Raw genomic sequence first — 17,701 nt, forward strand, 5'->3', positions numbered from 1 at the left:
GAATGAAGCTACTCTAATCAGTGTAAACAATAAAACACCGGATTTGAATCATTACTGGAAATTACAAAGTTTTGTGCTGACTACAGAACAATATGTTGAATTAAGAACAGACTGAAGCAACGTTATTAGTACGGGAGTTCCTTTTTGCCAATGTTGTCTATATCCCTGAGAAAAAAGTATTTACAAAATTACCGAACTCCTGGATAAATTCAAAAAGGGGGCGGTCCATATTGCGTTCTTGCACTGCCTATTGAAATCGTATTCCTTGTCTAAGGCTTTTTTGTAATGTTTAATGTAACAGAAGTAACACGATGGGTTTCACCCCTGTTTTATAGAGTTCCTGTTGCTTAAGCTTCTCTTGTTCTTTCCGTAGTTTTTCTTTTGGTGATGGTGTTGTCCGTTTTTTTTCTCTCGACTTATTGCTTTTGATGTCCATTTGACATCTTCTTTTTTCAATTCTTTATACTTTCCGTACTTCCAACAATACTCTCAACTTGTCGTTTTTAATTTCAGATTACAAGGACCAATCTAATCGAAAGTTCAGATTACAAGGACCAAGCTAATCGAAGGTTCCAATTCTATCGCAAAAACTTATGACATTTATGCCCTACATGTATTTCCATCTATATTTGGACTTTTATCGTATGAGCTTACTGGCTAATTGTGGAAATTTCACTACTTGAGGTTAAATCAAAGACGGAAATTCTTGGTAATTTTTACGTAAATGATAATACCAAGACCTTTGCATTGTAACTATCAGTTGCTATTGTCATTGATTTAAATGTTTGATATTTGAAGTTAGTGCAAGTTATCTTTGGAGTATTTCAATTAAATTCGACAAAAAAATCTATTCTAGGAATTATGATAAACGTCACTCTTTAACAGTAAAGTCCTCTTCAATCACCAGTGTGTGCAGTATAAAGGGACTAGAAAATGGGTTATTTATAAATTATTTAACGATTCTTTTTCAAGGGTATACAATGGTAGATAGATGCATGAGCTACATTTCAGTCATAGCTATTTCAACTTTCCCTCTCAGGCCTGCATTCAGTCAAACTATGTGATTGTTACAAGTATTTGAAGAGTTATGCTCCTATAAAAGGCGAATGATAAGAAATGGTAATGTACAACTATGCCGGCTATACATATGTTTGTTTGATATAGTACAAAATATTACAGACTGAAAAAGAAAATTTCCAAGGTTTTACACGAGATAAATGTGCAAAATATCTAGAAATATTTAAATTTTCTTGCTCATTTCAGGATCATTATTCTGTTTTAGTATACGTTTGTAGCTATCTTAAACTACAAGATATTGAATATTATTCTTATATTGTCTACTTTAGATTTAAGCTTATGTTTAATTTTCAATAATCGTGATCTTCTTGGGGAAATTTTCTTACAACTGTGTATCGATGGAAACTTTCAGAATTTGTTTCCTATCATATTGGACATTTTGGAATCTGTATAGAGCGACTGTTCTTCATTCAGTATTCATTTGTGTACCTAAATCTTAGATAATGACACACTAACTACTTTTTGTAGTTGTATATTGCATAGATTGTACTACATCTTTGTAGTACAATACTAGTAGTCAATATAAATTCATGTAATAACCTCCTTGATCGTTTCCGTCTTTGGATTCATAGAGAAACCGAATAAAATGATCCGTTCTAAAGTATTTTCTATATTCATTTGCATGTTGTCCAATTTTTATTTTCATATTTGTCATGCCATCTGTTTTATCGTAATTAATGTTTAACTTTGTCTTGTTTTAAGAGTCGATTCTACAGTTTTAGTTTTCATTGATTTGCACTTTTAGCAATATAAATTCTGATTCCACTGGTTGTTCTGAAATGTTAGTTGCACCTGATGTACTTATTATAATAAGAGCTCATTGTTTCTCATCATTGCTATACATTTTTTTTTTATATATAACTTTAGAGCAATACTCTTCTTCTGGGGTATATTACTCTCTCTCTCTCTCTCTCTCTCTCTCTTAGTTTGTGTATGCAAAAAGGATTACGAGTTTTCAACATCGGGAAATTAGTAAACTTGACTATTGTTTTGTTAAAGTGATCATGAAAATCATATAATTTGAGTGTTCTGTTTTTAAGTAAAGACTTTAATAAATCTACAATTGTCAAACAATAGAAATATTGGAATGGAAAGCAAACATGACTATATTGTTCTCTTATGTCGAAAATCAGAAAAAGTATGTTGTGTTCTTACACACAAACGAAATAAGACAGCGAACTATCTAGTCTTATTGAAGAAGTGGAGATATACATATCTAGGAGATAATCAATCATGTGCATAATACCAGTATAATCTAACAAAATGCAGCTCGTAGAAGATTGATTTTTCGTCCTGATATAAAGCATATGCATATTGAATATTCAACGTACTTAAGTCTTTAGTTGGTACAAAGGCTACTACTTTTCTATTTTTATAAGACCAGAACTGACTGAATTGTAAAAGATTATTTGTAAATTTTGTGACATTTATGAGTGAATACCAGGACTTTTTTAAAAATTCTATCGTTTTATCTTAATTTTACTCGTTTTATATTTGTCGGTTAATTCATTTTCTTCAGGCTGTCTACTTGTACATGTTTCTTCCAAAGCAAATGATAGTTTTTTATTTTAAACTTTCGAAACAGTCATTGAAGGAAATATCCCCTACGTTTAACGTTATTCCTTCCTTATATGTTATCCTCATATCAAGCCAGAAGATGAAACTCTTCTTAACCATTATACTCTCTACTGAAATCCTTACAACAGCGCGACAACTATTAATCCAATACAATGATGAGATGCACTATCTGCGTTAAGATGCAGATATTTGAAGAAAATGAAACCGTGACAGCCTTGTAACGAACTCAATTCTCGTATCGACCCGTGCTAGATCGATATTCATATATGGAACGATCAATTCTAATTACTTTCCTTGTTTGCGAAGTACTTATAATAGACTGTGCCAAACACATCACCATAAAACTGTCTTTATTACACTGACCATTCCTCTAGAATTGAGAACTGCATCGCAGAATATCAATATTTATACCTAAGTAGTCGTTTCACATAATTTTGCTTGACCTCTTTCTTGGCATCTTCTAGAACAACTATCAATACATTCATTGGTAAATCACAAGGAAACGTTAAACATTTTTACATCATTGTGTTGATAAGCCAGTATCAAAACGAGACACTTATTCCATTTCAGGCAAGATATTAAATATTTACACAACATCGGACTACAGAAAATATCATGAATAAAATATTAATAGTCGAAAATTGATATTATTGCTTACAAAAAGGGGGACAAAACTTGAAACGTAAAACATCCAAATTAAAATGCTTACAGTCGTCTTTTAACAACATACGGAATGAAGAATTTGTTTGTTTGATATTACACTTTTTCTGTTTTATGCTCCTTAACGTTTTATATGGCGTCTCAGTTTTAGTCTCAAACTATACCCAATAAAGGTTACTTCAGAAACACGTGACTTAATTTGGTATCATTCGTCTATAAATAAACACCTAAAACAAAACGATGTAGATAATCACATGCAAATGAACCTTAGTTACCATTAATCTTCACAGAAGATGCCCAATAAATGAACATAGAAATTTTCCATAATTTTTTTAGCTGATATATGTTGACCTTTTGCTGTCTGGTGGATATTTGTGTTATTAGATGGGTGATGGGTTGACGTATATCCCTCATCTCCTTTTATCCCGCTCTTTAGTAGGCAATGTTTAAGCCTTTGGTTGTTATAGTATTGTTGTTACTTAAAATTTACATCCATATTTTCTCTCTTTCAGGCATGTCATCGTCAAATGCAGAAGAGCAAAGTTTTTCTAAATTAATGGCAGGTGCATTGTTAATGGATAGTGATAATGATCTCTTATGTAATTGGACAGACGGTGCTACTACATCTAATGGATCTGCCTTTGTTAAAGCAGAGAGATCGGATCATTTTCAATCGACACCTTCCATTGAACCTTGGTCTATTCAGAATCAAGTGCCAGACTTTTCAACTCATAGCAGCTACCCATATTTGCCACAAAATAATGGAACCTTTCACGCTCAAGTGCCAAATGGACGAATGCATAACTTGTTCGGACAAACGTATGATCTTGATAGCTTAAAGCCACTGCATGATCAGTTCAGACAAAAATATGGCAACTACTCTAATGAAAAATACCCTGATTTTAACGTTGCCTTAAAAGCAGAAATTTGCGATCGAAAGTGGAAACCTTGTTCGTTTAATTCAACTACAGAACTCTATGAAAATTTGAGCAAAAGTGTCACTAGTTCATCAGATGAAACATATTCCCAAAAGTCTTTCAAACAACATGAATCTAAACTCACACAACTTGGTATTCCTAATAGGCCTGAAGACCCACTGAAAAACAAACCGCCGTTTGATTTTGGAGAATCGGACAGCGATTCTAAAGCAAGCGGAAGTGGAAGTGGCAGTCGACTTGAAGACTGGCCGCCAGGTAATTCTCCACCTACTGTACCTTTGGATATAAATATTGACGAAATGGTTAATAGCGGTGTAACAGTTGCCGGTTACAAACCAAGAAAAATCATCTCAAAGAGAAAAAAGGCGAATATACCATCGGAATACAAAGACAATGGTTACTGGGAGAAAAGAAAGAAAAACAACGACTCTGCACGACGATCACGCGAAGCAAAAAAAGAGAAAGAGCGTAGTTTTTATAAGAGAGCTCTGGAACTAGAATATGAGAACCATTACTTAAAAGAAAGAGTTCAATTTTTAGAAGGGAAGATCGAAACATTAATGCATCAAAACCCTAATTTATCAAACGGTGACAGTCAAACTACATCACTATGACGATGTAGATATGTGTCGTCTTGTTGTATTAGCGTTAAAATAAACGGAAACTTTCCGTCCATTGGCAGCAAGAATGGACTGATTGGTAACAGTTGGTCTTCCTGCACGAGAAATCCGGTTGGTTTTATATTCATGTTAACTACTTATATTGTATGCAGACAATCTCACTGATACGAAACAGCAGCATTTAATGCCTATTTGGTTTGGGGAAAAAACCTGCAAATCAAAGATTTATTCAAAGAGCAGCAAAATGTGATACATTCGTATTTCTTCCTAGTTGGGCCAGTATACATTTTTTATGTGTGCATTCTGATTATAAGGGGTAACATGCATGAAGAATTTTATATGGTGGGAACGTTTTTTCTTACCCTTTTTTCTATTAACTTAAGTGATATTAACATTATTTTGGATTTTATACTTGTATACATTTAAAACAATTTCAAGAAATAAGAAATTTTGGTTTTTAAAATTCTATATATGATTTGGCTATTCCAATAGTCTGGAATCAGCACTTGTGATTGATCTGAATAACACGAATCATTTATAAGTGATTTATTTCATGAACTTGGTATCTTTGGTGAGTTTTTTTTTATATGTATAAGACACCTGAGGCTTAAGGATTTTGTAGAACTGTAATTGTATCATATTTTGCTGTTAATTTAGACCTAAAATATAGCAAAGTTATGGTAAAGATATGTCTTCGACTGTATTCAATGCACAATTGTCTGTCTGTGTATTTTCAATTATTTTTATTTTTCGGCATCATTTGTTTGGGCTTTTTCATATTCTCACACAACTTAAAATGAAACCGTGTCCATAACGTGAAACTAAAGTTCTAATGAGAGATTTCTACAGCTTTTGGACCTAAAATTTTTGTAACAAAGAAGATAAACTATAGAAAAGCGTATGAACCGATTTCTATAAGATACCGGTATATTTCATTAGAAATAGATAAGAGATAATGGTGTTTAAAACTCGTAAATTCATTTTAAATGTACAAATAAACAAGAAAACTGTTCATTTGACACCATGCCCCGTTTTCACTGTTACATGTTAAATGAGCTGCGAAATCTGGGACAAAACCCTTACTTGACATTATATTTTTAAAAGTTGACATAATTATTTAACAACTTGATGGTTAACTGTCATAAACCAAAACTTTAATTTTACATTATTTAAATTCTTCAGAATATACTATACTCTTTATCAATTCACATTAACGGCACTATAAATGGATTCGCATTGAATATGAGCACGACGCACGTTTATGACATAACATTCATTAGGTTAACTGGAGACCAACTATCTTAAACCATAACTTTAACCTATCTTGAACCAAAACTCAAACCTGAACAGTGAATTGTGATATCTGAGTCAAAACCTTAATTTGGCATACATATTTAAAAGTTCACAATGAATGTATGTACTAAGTTTCAAGTTGATGTAAGCACAACTGCATGGTAAGCTACCTTTAATTAAATCTTCGCCTGATACGGGCAGACGTATGGACACTAAGGCCGGAAAACATACTTACCCATACTTTAGTATATGGGGCATAAAAACTGCATTAATAGTAAAAATGCACTGTCTATCTGACAAACATATTGTAAAATATGAATTATATTTTTCTGACTTATGATTTTTGATCCCCTCATTGGTATCTTTTAACTTTGTTTGTTCTGTTTATACTTCTGAGTGTCAAGAATGTATGATACTCTGTATCAATAAACGATGAGAATGCTCATTATATGTGATTGCTGTATAATGTTGCTGTTAGACAAAGTCGACACTCTTCATTTAAATCTCACATTGGACGCTATAGATTGGTTATTTCTTGTGTACATTTTCTAATAAGTGGTGCATGACTCTCAACGTGTCTTTATTTCATATCCAACTTAAAAATCAAAATCGCAAAGATCACTAAGAAAGATTTTATCTTGCTGTTTATACAGTCATAAATCTGCTCTTGCTTCAAAAAATAATTGCGCAATTGAAAATAAACTTTCCAGTTTTCGACACAGTTAAGACTGATTTTGTCTTTAGTTATTCCTTCAGAATGATCTGTAAGTGGCAGGATAATTTCAGAAATAGATACATAAACAGTACAAATAACCGCCCGTTTTCATTCCGGTTTGTTCATAATTCGTAATGGATAACTTACCAAATGTATTGTTCCTGAAGATTTCAAACTGAAAATGCCCGACTATATATCTGTTGCTGTTGCAAATAATCAGCGACTAATTCGGAATCGTGTGTTTGATACAAAATGTTACGCTTTTCTTACCAGATTTTTGAACATCTTTGATTTAGCTTTCACTCTTATAAGACTTAATTATGCATAATCTAAATTCTACAGATTATGATATACCCTTTCCTGTCAATTCAATTCACATCAACTGCACTATAAATGAACTCGCATTGAAAATGATGAATGTAGGAGAAATCTATCAACTGGAAGTCAGTGCATATTGATATGAGGTTCTGAGTGCATCTAACACTGAATCACATCCCTATTGTTCCGTCACTATTTGCCGAAATTATCAGTGTTAATGTTAATCACATTCATGTGTTTTAAACATATGAGAAAAGGATTGAACGGACCAGTCAAACTATATATATATATTAATGACTTGCTCAAATGGCATTCATGTTGATGTTGTTTAAAGTATATTATAAAGATGTTTAGATTTGTTGAAACTGTTCATTACTATGTTATCCAATTGTAAATGTGTAAATATAGTCATATTTTCGAATGGCTTTGCATATTTTTCAGTTGTAGAACTGCATATATATATATACATTTATATATATATAAACATATTGTTATGTTTCTTTCGGGTCAAACCTGGCTTTAATTTATAAAAATTGCTTTCAAACTAATTTCGAATATTAATTCTCAATCACTATCTTTCAAATTATTGAGGTCATCATATCTTATTGAATAAAAGTGCCAGTGCTCACAAATAAATGCAATGATAAATTTCAGCAATTCGCCAATTAACAAACACATAATAGTATGTAAAATGTTTTCTTTGTACATGTATTGTCATATTACTAAATATAAATAGATATTTGTATTCATGATACATTTTCTTGGTGTAAACTATCAATTTGACTATAGAATGTTTTGTTTTGTTTGGTTGTGTAATGCAATATTATAGAAAGTATTTAGATATTTGAATTGAAACATATATTGTTACAAAAATTTCGATTTGTGCAATAATGCTTGTATTTTGTGATTTTTTCAATTGTATCAAATGCAGGTTTTGTCCTCTGTCTATGTCCATCAAATGCATTAAATGCATGAATATCTTTTATAATGTATTCTGTTTTATGTTCCACTGGAATTAAAAGTTTTATAAGCTTATATTAATTTGCTAAGAAGAAACGTATTATTTAGATGCAACTTTTTTATTTGTTGATAATCCTAGATTATGGTGCTATTTTGATTTTATTCTGAAAAAAAAAATCGATATACAGTCAAAGGGGTGCAACTCTAAATATTAACTGTATAAGAGAAAGAAAGGCGGTAACAGAAAAGTTACCAACAGTTGTGCTATGTTTACCGCTACCCACTCCTCCAATTAATACGTGTGCATTGTAAAACAATGTAACGCAACTATATAGAATTAAATATACTTCACGAGAAATTTGCTTTTTAGTTCCAACAGTTAGAAATAATATGATACATATTACTTTTGTTTTTGCTGCAAAAGGTGCTTTACAGTTATTTTCCATATATGTTATACTGTGCCATATTATGTTGCATGAGGTTTTATTTATTTTACAAAACTTCTAACATTGTCAGTGATAATTTTATAGCTGTACAAATTATCTTCAAGTAATAAGAAATCATATAACCCGGTGTTACATTGAAATGAAGGTGTACTTACAACCACTCTTCCAAAACTAAGTTTATCCAGATCAAATAAAAGTTGTTATGGTTATATCAACAATTAGATGCAATTTTTAATTAAAGCAAAATATGTGATAAATAATCGGCTTATCAAATCCTCAGTATGTTTCAATTTGGCGTATTTTTAAAATTAACCAGTATATAACTGTACCAACAACAAAATTTAAAATTCATTAACTAATTCTAGTTTGGACTTAATTTGAATACAATTATTTAATGAAATCCATTGATATCTTTCGCATTTGGATTTTCAAAATGTGTTTCAAATAGGCTCTTACGTAACGTCTTGATCGTTCTGTAACGTATGAATACTTAGCGCATCATCAAAATTATGCATTAATTATTTAAGAGAGGAAAACGTTTTTCGATTGCTAAAGATTTTGTAGGCATCTCGGTGAAACTTTGGCTGGATGAACTTAACTTTGGTTAAGGTGGTGGAATCGTTTTAATTTCAATGACAAACAAAATAATGTGTGTAATAGCAGGGGGCTAGAACCTCCTTGGTAATAGTTATGTCTTTGATTGTGATTTTGTTGTTTCATGTGCTTATCTTTTGTAATATGTAAATATGTAGCTTAGTTGCAAAGCAACACTATAGCAAATGCATTTTTCTTTGAATATTTGATCAGTTTCTTCTGACGGCATAAGAAAGTACCAAATGCCTTCAGATTGTTGTAAAAATCATTGCATATATATTTTGGTTTTTTAGCTTAAAGCATGTTTAAAGATTCCAAACATGAATGAAGCTTTCATAACTATGCAAAATCTACTTTACATAAAAGATCATCTTAATCCATTGCGTTACTTGAATGACGACTTTATTTTAGAATCATGGTGAATGATTATCCAAATTATTATCAAGATTTCTTTGGTGATCTAGAAGAAACATTTTTGATAATAACTATATGATATAATCCAGAGCAAAAATATTTCTATGCATTTAGACTTGTATAAAAACAATTACAAGTTGAATACTTGTGGTATTATAAGTTAATGTGAAGATGTGTATACATATGTCAACCATTATAAGTATTGATGATTTGCTATATTTCTTCATCTGAGGAAACATGTCATACAACTTTTCTATGTGAAATAACATGTTGCAGACAATTTTAGATAAAGATGTTTTGTAATACAATTACGAGCTGTTAGCTTTATTTGATTACACAGCCGCGGATAAATGCATAAAAAAGTAATAGTGACACATTGCAATTCAAGATAAAAGCGTAAATTTAGAGTACAGATGTACCGAAATGTTCTGAACATTAAACAAAAACTATGTAAATCCTATATATAGCCTTATTATATATCAATAATGTCTACTAATTAATACTTAATAACAATGAATTCTTTCTGGTTGGAAAGAATATATAGTCCACAGGATGAAAATAGGCAAATTAATTTATTGATAATCATAAGTGTATTATACATATACATTGCACAAAAGTCGAGAATTGCAATTAGTTCAAACTTAACTACTTCACCCTTTGATTTTCATGTTTTCAGCCATAAAAGGCTGAATTGCTCAAAACCAATTTACATTTGTTATTCTACATTGACGGAATTAAGTGCACCAGTGTCTCTAATCTGCCTGGTGTATCCCACATATTATCTTATTCATGTATAGTACGTCCGACATAAGTAATACCATATGTAGTAATACAGTTTACAAACTTTTTTGTAGTGGTACACGTTATTGTGTTTTGATTACTTGAGTTATGATTAATAATGGACTTAAATTATATTACTTAAGCTATATAAGACAACTATACAATTTGAAATCTAGCCAAAACGAGATAAAACCTTAAGGCTGAACTTTCCAAATCAATGAACCGTAGACATATTCCAACAGATAGTTAGAAAAGTTACACATAATAGCAAGAAAGATTCTCTATTTCATATTCTATAATAAACCTTTTTTTTTATATTCCAAAAGTAACACTCTACCACTCAACATTCAGGGTTCAAGCTCTACAGATGCGAAATACTGTGTTTTTGTTTTGGATTCCAAAAGAAAAAAGATATTTTTATTAACGAGGGTTAATAGTTGCATTTAGTTCATAGTTGCATTTAAGTTTCTAAATATTGTACTATATGCACTATAAATTTTGAGATAAATCGCCTTTGAAATACCAATAATTCTTAATCTGTAATAAACTTTTAACGAAGATTGTAAAATATGCAAACAATTCAGTCCAACCCTTTAACCTTCCCTCGTCTATTGTTTGATTTTGAATGGATACATCTGCCAAAACAACGAATGAAAGTAATTTACATAATCCCACCGATTATGCATTTTATTTTGTAATAACATTGCAAATTCTATAAAAGTATTTACCACAATGAAAAGTATATGCACTGATAAGTTATGGAAGATAGTAGTGCTTTATGAAATTTCTGAATTGTTTGTTGTTTCAAAATGTCTCAATGAAGAAATGTCTGCAACATGAATTCAAGTCATGAACGAAATCTATTTTTAATACAGAAAGATTTATAAGACAACAATATGTTAACCTTTTATATCATGGCAAGTACATTGTATATGCAAAATAAATATGAAATTACTTTTGTGAACGATGATAACCTAATAATAACTACAGTATATAATTAGTATATGAATTTGTAGAATCTTAGTATATTTTAAAAACTATATATTGCCCATAAGTTTAATTGATTTAAATGAATCATTGGATATCTGAATTTATTTCAAAATGATATTTATTTCGATCGCAATATAAAATGATATACATTACTAGTAGTTCCCAAATTACTCCAGTCCTCTAAATAGTGTTGCCCCATCCGAAAAAGATGCCCTTTAATTATATGTAAGATAGAAAAATTCAAAAAGGCTTAATAGCGAATATCATATAACTTGTCTGGAATAAGTTTTAAATGTTGTTGCACAAAGTTATTTCTTTACTCAGTGTGTTTTCCTGATTGATGAATATATCATGAAAAATTTATCTTTCAATTCTCAAAAAAAAATAAAAATCCAGAACAATGCAATATAAGATAGACTGGCACCTTTTAAATACAATTCAATCCAGAATATCAGATTTCATTATATTAATAAGATGTTAATAGATAAAGTAAATCGAAATTGTCCAGATTTTATGTAATAATTTTGTAAACATAAAATTTCCATCTTATCAAAAATTATTGATAAAGATCGTTAACATATTGTTGTCCATTTGATTTTAAATAAACTTGTGCAAAATAGAGAGGTATCGACATTATATTTCCTAAATCTACCTTACTTTTGAAATAATTAACATGGTCGAAATTGTTCCAAATAAGTACTGTGAAATCAAATAGTTTTGTGAAAGGGTTTATTTGTCTATTCAAGTAAAGCAATTGAATAAAATCTTTGTTTTCGAGCGATATTTACAAGGCAGGTACCACCATGTGTGTATTTTGTTATTTGTGTGGAGTTTTATCAAGCATTCTACATCTTGTAAACTTTTGTATTATGAATACCAGAAAAGTTTGCAATTTGGTTATGAGTGTCGTGCATTTGCACATCATACAACATTGATACGGTTGTGTCTTTATTTTTTGGTTTGCATGCATGCCTAATAGGGAGTTAACAATCTCAACAATGTGAAATAGTTTTCATGATATAGAGTGCTACTTTTATATTTTGTTTGGCGAATTGTAAAACAATTATTTTGCCATATGTAGCTTCATGTTTCATCGTTGAATAAAGTTATACCTTATGATTACTAGTATTTGTGTACTTATTTGCACTCCTTTTGGTGTCTTCTAATTTTGAAGCCACTGTTGGCGGACGCTTCATCCCCTAGGGTATCGCCAGTCCATTAGACAGCTCTTCTGTGCTGACATAAAATATCATTGATACGGACATTTTCTGTAACTGTTCATAAAGGTAATTCCTTCGAAACACTGAATATTTTTTATTCAACGCATTGATGACCTAAGACAGATTTGGCACAACTTTTTGACATAATATTAACGGTACCAATTTACCGCACCAGATGCGCATTTCGATATTATATGTCTCTTCAGTGATGCTCGAGACCAGAAATTTTATCAGCTGATTAAACCAAAAAGTATTGATATTTTGACTGCTCATATTTGTAATTGATTTGGCCTTTCGATTGTTTTGATCGGAGTGCTACTGGTGAGTCTAGTGCAAAAAAAAACGTGCATTCCGCATACCTAATTATAAGCCTTGTCTCTTTGATGAGTTTTCAAATTGTTTTTGTTAGTTTTCTTTTTTAAGAAAAGTGAGACGGGCGATATTTCACTGAAAACCACAACTGCACTTTTGTTGCGTACTTTTTGGCATCGCAACAGGAAAATATAATCCGAAAAAGATCAAGACTATTAACTTATTTTAAACGAAGGGAAAGTATAATAACACATATAAAATGACGAGGCTTTAAAATCTTCAAAACAGTGGGAGGAAGACCTGATAAAAGATGTTTCCTTTTTCATTTGTTTTAAATGTTTGTGTTCGCCTCAATGCAACCTGCATGGCATTATGAATGAGATATTATTTAGATAGTGGAGTTTAAGAAGTATTGAAAGATCCATAGAATATTCGGCCAAATTGAGTTACAAACCATGTGCCTTTTTTAAAACTACTAGTATTTGATCAACTCAAGTACTTTGAAAGGTCAACAGTTTAGAGAGTTGTAAAAGATAGGCGAATGATACCAATAGGACATTCAAATTATTATAAAGTCCAAAACAAACTGACAACGCCATGGCAAAAAAAAAAAACGAAAAACGACCAAAAAACATATAACAGCACACAAAGCAAAACATAGAAAACCAAAAAAACTTGGGGTGATCTCAGGGTGCTCCAGAAAGGTAAGCAGATCCTACTATTGAAAATGTTAATACGTTATATCAAGTGATTAGGCATCACGGAATAGCGGATAAGTAATAGAATGAATTTCATAACAGCGTGGACATTGGACACATGGTAATTAAATGTTATCGTGTGTATCACTGGCTGTCGACAACATAGACTTCACGCAATTGCAGTATGTCAGGGATATACATAATAACTATTTTTTACACATGTCCAGTCATAAAACAAAAGTTTTTGCATGAAAGTTATAGGAATTTGTTTGGAATATATGTATATACTCACAACAAAAAGTTTCCTTTGACAGAATGAGGTAATCGAGAGAGGGAAAAAAACGTTCTGTAGCTCTTTAAAAAAATAAGAAAAACACTAATTCGTACGAGTTGGTGTAGAAGAGGGACGAAAGATAAAGAGGGACAGTCAAACTCACAGATCGAAAACAAACTGACAACGCCATGGCCAAAAATAAAAAGACAAACAGACAAATAATAGTACAGATGACACAACATAGAAAACTAAAGACTAAGCAACACGAACCCCACCAAAAACTGGGGGTGATCTCAGGTGCTCCGGAATGGTAAGCAGATCCTGCTCCACATGTGGCACCCGTCGTGTTGCTTATGTTATTACAAATCCGGTAAATAGTCTAATTCGGTAGGTCACATTCGTGAAAAGGGAAGGGTATTGTAGTTACGACATAAGGAACATATCCGATATCATCTGTGAAACGGTTACTCCATAACGGCCAACCAACTCGTGATGGCGTCCGTAAAATTTACGAAGGGATGATTTCAACTTCACCATTTGGAACTCTTGGTTTAATAGCTTCCTTGTGAGTAGCAATCCTCTATCAAGGAAATCATGATAGCAAATACAAGCCCGGGAATATCGTATCAATTGGGAGATATATACTCCGTATGCAGGCGCTGCTGGAATGTTGCTACATAGAAATGGAAAGTTCACAATTGGAAAGCTGAAATCATCTCTTTTGTCGTAAAGTTTTGTTTTCAACCGATCCTCATTGTCAATTTCTAGATGTAAGTCAAGAGATGAGGCAGACTTAACTGTATCTGTAGTATCCTTTATCTCTAGTTCGATGGGATAGATTCGTTCAACATAGTCACCAAATTTTGTTTTATTTAGTGAGAGAACATCAACTATATAGCGGAACGTAAATTAAAGATATCTACGTTCGCCATTCTTTTTAATGAAACAAAGTAATACCAACTATTTCAATTTGTCTTTTAGTTTGGAATGGGGAATACTTGTGTAAAGTGTAGAAAAGTCAAATGTTTTAATACTATTGAGATGAGATGAGAGAGTCTTATATTGTATGTACTTTAAAAGATCTTTGGAATTTTTTAGTATCCACATCTGATTCACGCCACCTCTAGAATAGGCAGTTTCACAATAACTTTGGAGCCCGGCTTTGATTGCTGATAAAATAGATGTTAATAATTTAGAAAGAGGTTTCGTGGAGCACTTGGAAGATCCAGCAATATACCGTTGTTTGTAAGGACACATATGTAGTTTAGGTATCCAATACAGTGATGGAAGATCCAGTTCTTCATCTTTGGTTGAAAATCCAAAGGAACATAGAACAGACCTATGATTATCCAGGATTTCCTCTTTGGTAAGTGTCGTGAGCGTATATGTTGAGTTTCCAAATGAATTGTCATACCTAATTCATTTATCAAGCAGTTTATGTAATGATATTTACACACAAAAACGATGTTGTAGAGTAACCTACGATCAACTTTCATACTAAGATTACTTTTATTGGTAATAAGAACCCTGGACCTTCATAAAAATAATCTTAGTCCTCTGGGCTGCATAATTTTTTGCACGGAACACATTTTTATTCCCATCGAAGACTCCAACGATCAGATTTTCGGGAACATTTAAATATCATTCTAACAAAAAATATCTCATGAAAATATCAAGAAGCATATGAATTCAGTGAGCAAAATTTACGTTAATTGGAGTCGGAGTACCTTTTTGTGAAACATTGATATTTATTTTAGATTTTGTTATACCTGAACACGTATAACAAAAGTTACGGGATCTATATTGGTCGCCCCCTTACAATTTGAAATTATACTCACTTCTTTTTCGGTTTCTGTGTTTCAATATATATCCATGGATTTAATGATATGTTCACAACACATCTGTTTTGAAATAATACATGACATACATTATGTGCACAAGACTAAACTGGTCAACTGTAACACGAGATAATGTACAGGTTATTATGTCAACATAACAGTAACAGTGTAATTAAAACCTTCAAACTGGGTGCACTCGTTTAATTATTCTAGTATAAAAGGTATTGTGACCATATTTAATTTATGGATAGATACTGAAACACAAATAAACAAAATTATTAAATACAATTCTAAATTAAATCGCTGTGATCCGTCCATTCGTTTTTCAAATCAACAGAACAGCTGCATTTGACAGGTCGGGCACATTTCCTAATACAGACATGTATTATTTAGCATACGTATGCCCCCGTCAATGCATGTATTAGTGTTTGTTTACGAATAAAGCATTTTAATTTTATTTTGGCGATTGACCAATCCACTGAATGATTTGCAATGCATGATGGACTACTTGTCTATAACTGACACACTACTTAATTTTTCACTTATTGCCAGAAAAGAATATTTCTTACTTTTTTCTCTCTCGATTATTTGGTGATATCACCTTGGAATATGCTCATTCTTTAAAAAAAAACACACTTTTTTGCTGTAAGTATATAAATGTATTCAAAACAAATTCCTATAAACTTTCATGTAAAAACAAATATTTTATTAAAGGACATGTGTAAAATAGTAATTATGTATCCCCATTGAGAGGCCCCTGACATACTGTATTTGCGCGAAGTCTTTGTTGTGGACAGCCAGTGACCGACACGATATCATTTAAATATCAGGTGTCCATGTCCACACTGTTGCGATGGTTAGATACAGTAAGGACGGTGTACACCCTGGACGATTACTAAGTCTAGCCATCACCAAACAAATAATACTGGACACTTACACTGAATGCTTCCACATAGACCAGGAATTTGACTTCATACAGATTAGAGTCGAACAAGAGGAACTGAACTCAATATTCTAACCATCATCTTCCAGTTATTAAGAAAACATAGGTACCAGTGATCCAAGACACGATAGACGAGTAGAAAAATTCTAGGTTAGTTTATCTTATCAGGTTTTACTATTTACCGCTTATACAGTATCAAACACTTACATCACACTCAACCTAATTTCTCTGTTCCAGCTGTGGACAATTGGAGTTGTTTAGTTATAATACATTGAAGACACAGATTGAAGGATCATCACATCTAGTAAGTACTTAAAGGCAGTATTAAGATACATTTACAGCAATAGAAATGTTCTCTTATACAATCTTCATGCTAACACTTGCTCTTTGGACAAGAAAAACTTTAATTTTACATCACATAATACTTACCCCACAGTCAAAATACCATTCAACACACCAGGACTGCATCTACAACGACAGAACTATTGAAGGGGTGAACATATATTTAACTGAGCAACTTAGTAACCAAGTAACTCCAGCTGTACAAACCTACTACTGGATAAAGAACAGTAAGAAACATATACAAATGTGTCAACCAAAATTTGCATATGCAAAGGACAGGAGCACACAACAACTGATCTTACTCCTACTCAGTGGTATAGAACCTAACCCAGGCCCAAGACGACCAAGATTTCCATGCACAATTTGTCATAAAGCATCCAAATTGGAATCTATATCTTGCGATGACTGTGACAAATGGACACACAGAAACTGTATTGGAATGTCTACAACAGAATTCAGTAAATTAGGAAAAAGTGAAGACACTTGGAATTGCCCATCTTGTTCCAAACCAAACAACTCTTCAACAAAAATATATTTTATACCAAATGGAGATAGCAGCAAACATTCAACGCTAAACATATCAACCAATCCATTAATGGCAGACAGTATATCCGAAGCATCCATCCCATCAACATCAGGATCCAGCATAAACTCCCCATCATTTAATTGCTCAACTTCAGTACAGATATAC

At 32.0% G+C, this 17,701-nt stretch overlaps 1 protein-coding gene across 2 annotated transcripts in view; it reads left to right on the forward strand.

The window, feature by feature from the left end:
* The window catches only part of LOC127732729 (uncharacterized), a 38,176-nt gene extending 25,673 nt beyond the window's left edge, over window positions 1-12,503 (forward strand). The window contains exons 1-2 of one of the 2 annotated variants that reach the window (XM_052241922.1): window positions 566-709; window positions 3,828-12,503. In XM_052241922.1, coding sequence (XP_052097882.1) covers window positions 3,830-4,867 — 1,038 coding nt within the window. In that variant the 5' untranslated portion in view covers window positions 566-709; window positions 3,828-3,829 and the 3' untranslated portion in view covers window positions 4,868-12,503. Of the gene's footprint in view, window positions 1-565; window positions 710-3,827 lie in introns of those variants that run through there. The other variant, XM_052241921.1, reaches the window with a different exon arrangement.
* Window positions 12,504-17,701: the final 5,198 nt, after the last annotated feature.

The sequence above is a fragment of the Mytilus californianus genome, unplaced genomic scaffold, assembly GCF_021869535.1.
Source record: "Mytilus californianus isolate M0D057914Y unplaced genomic scaffold, xbMytCali1.0.p SCAF_26, whole genome shotgun sequence".
NCBI lineage: Eukaryota > Metazoa > Mollusca > Bivalvia > Mytilida > Mytilidae > Mytilus > Mytilus californianus.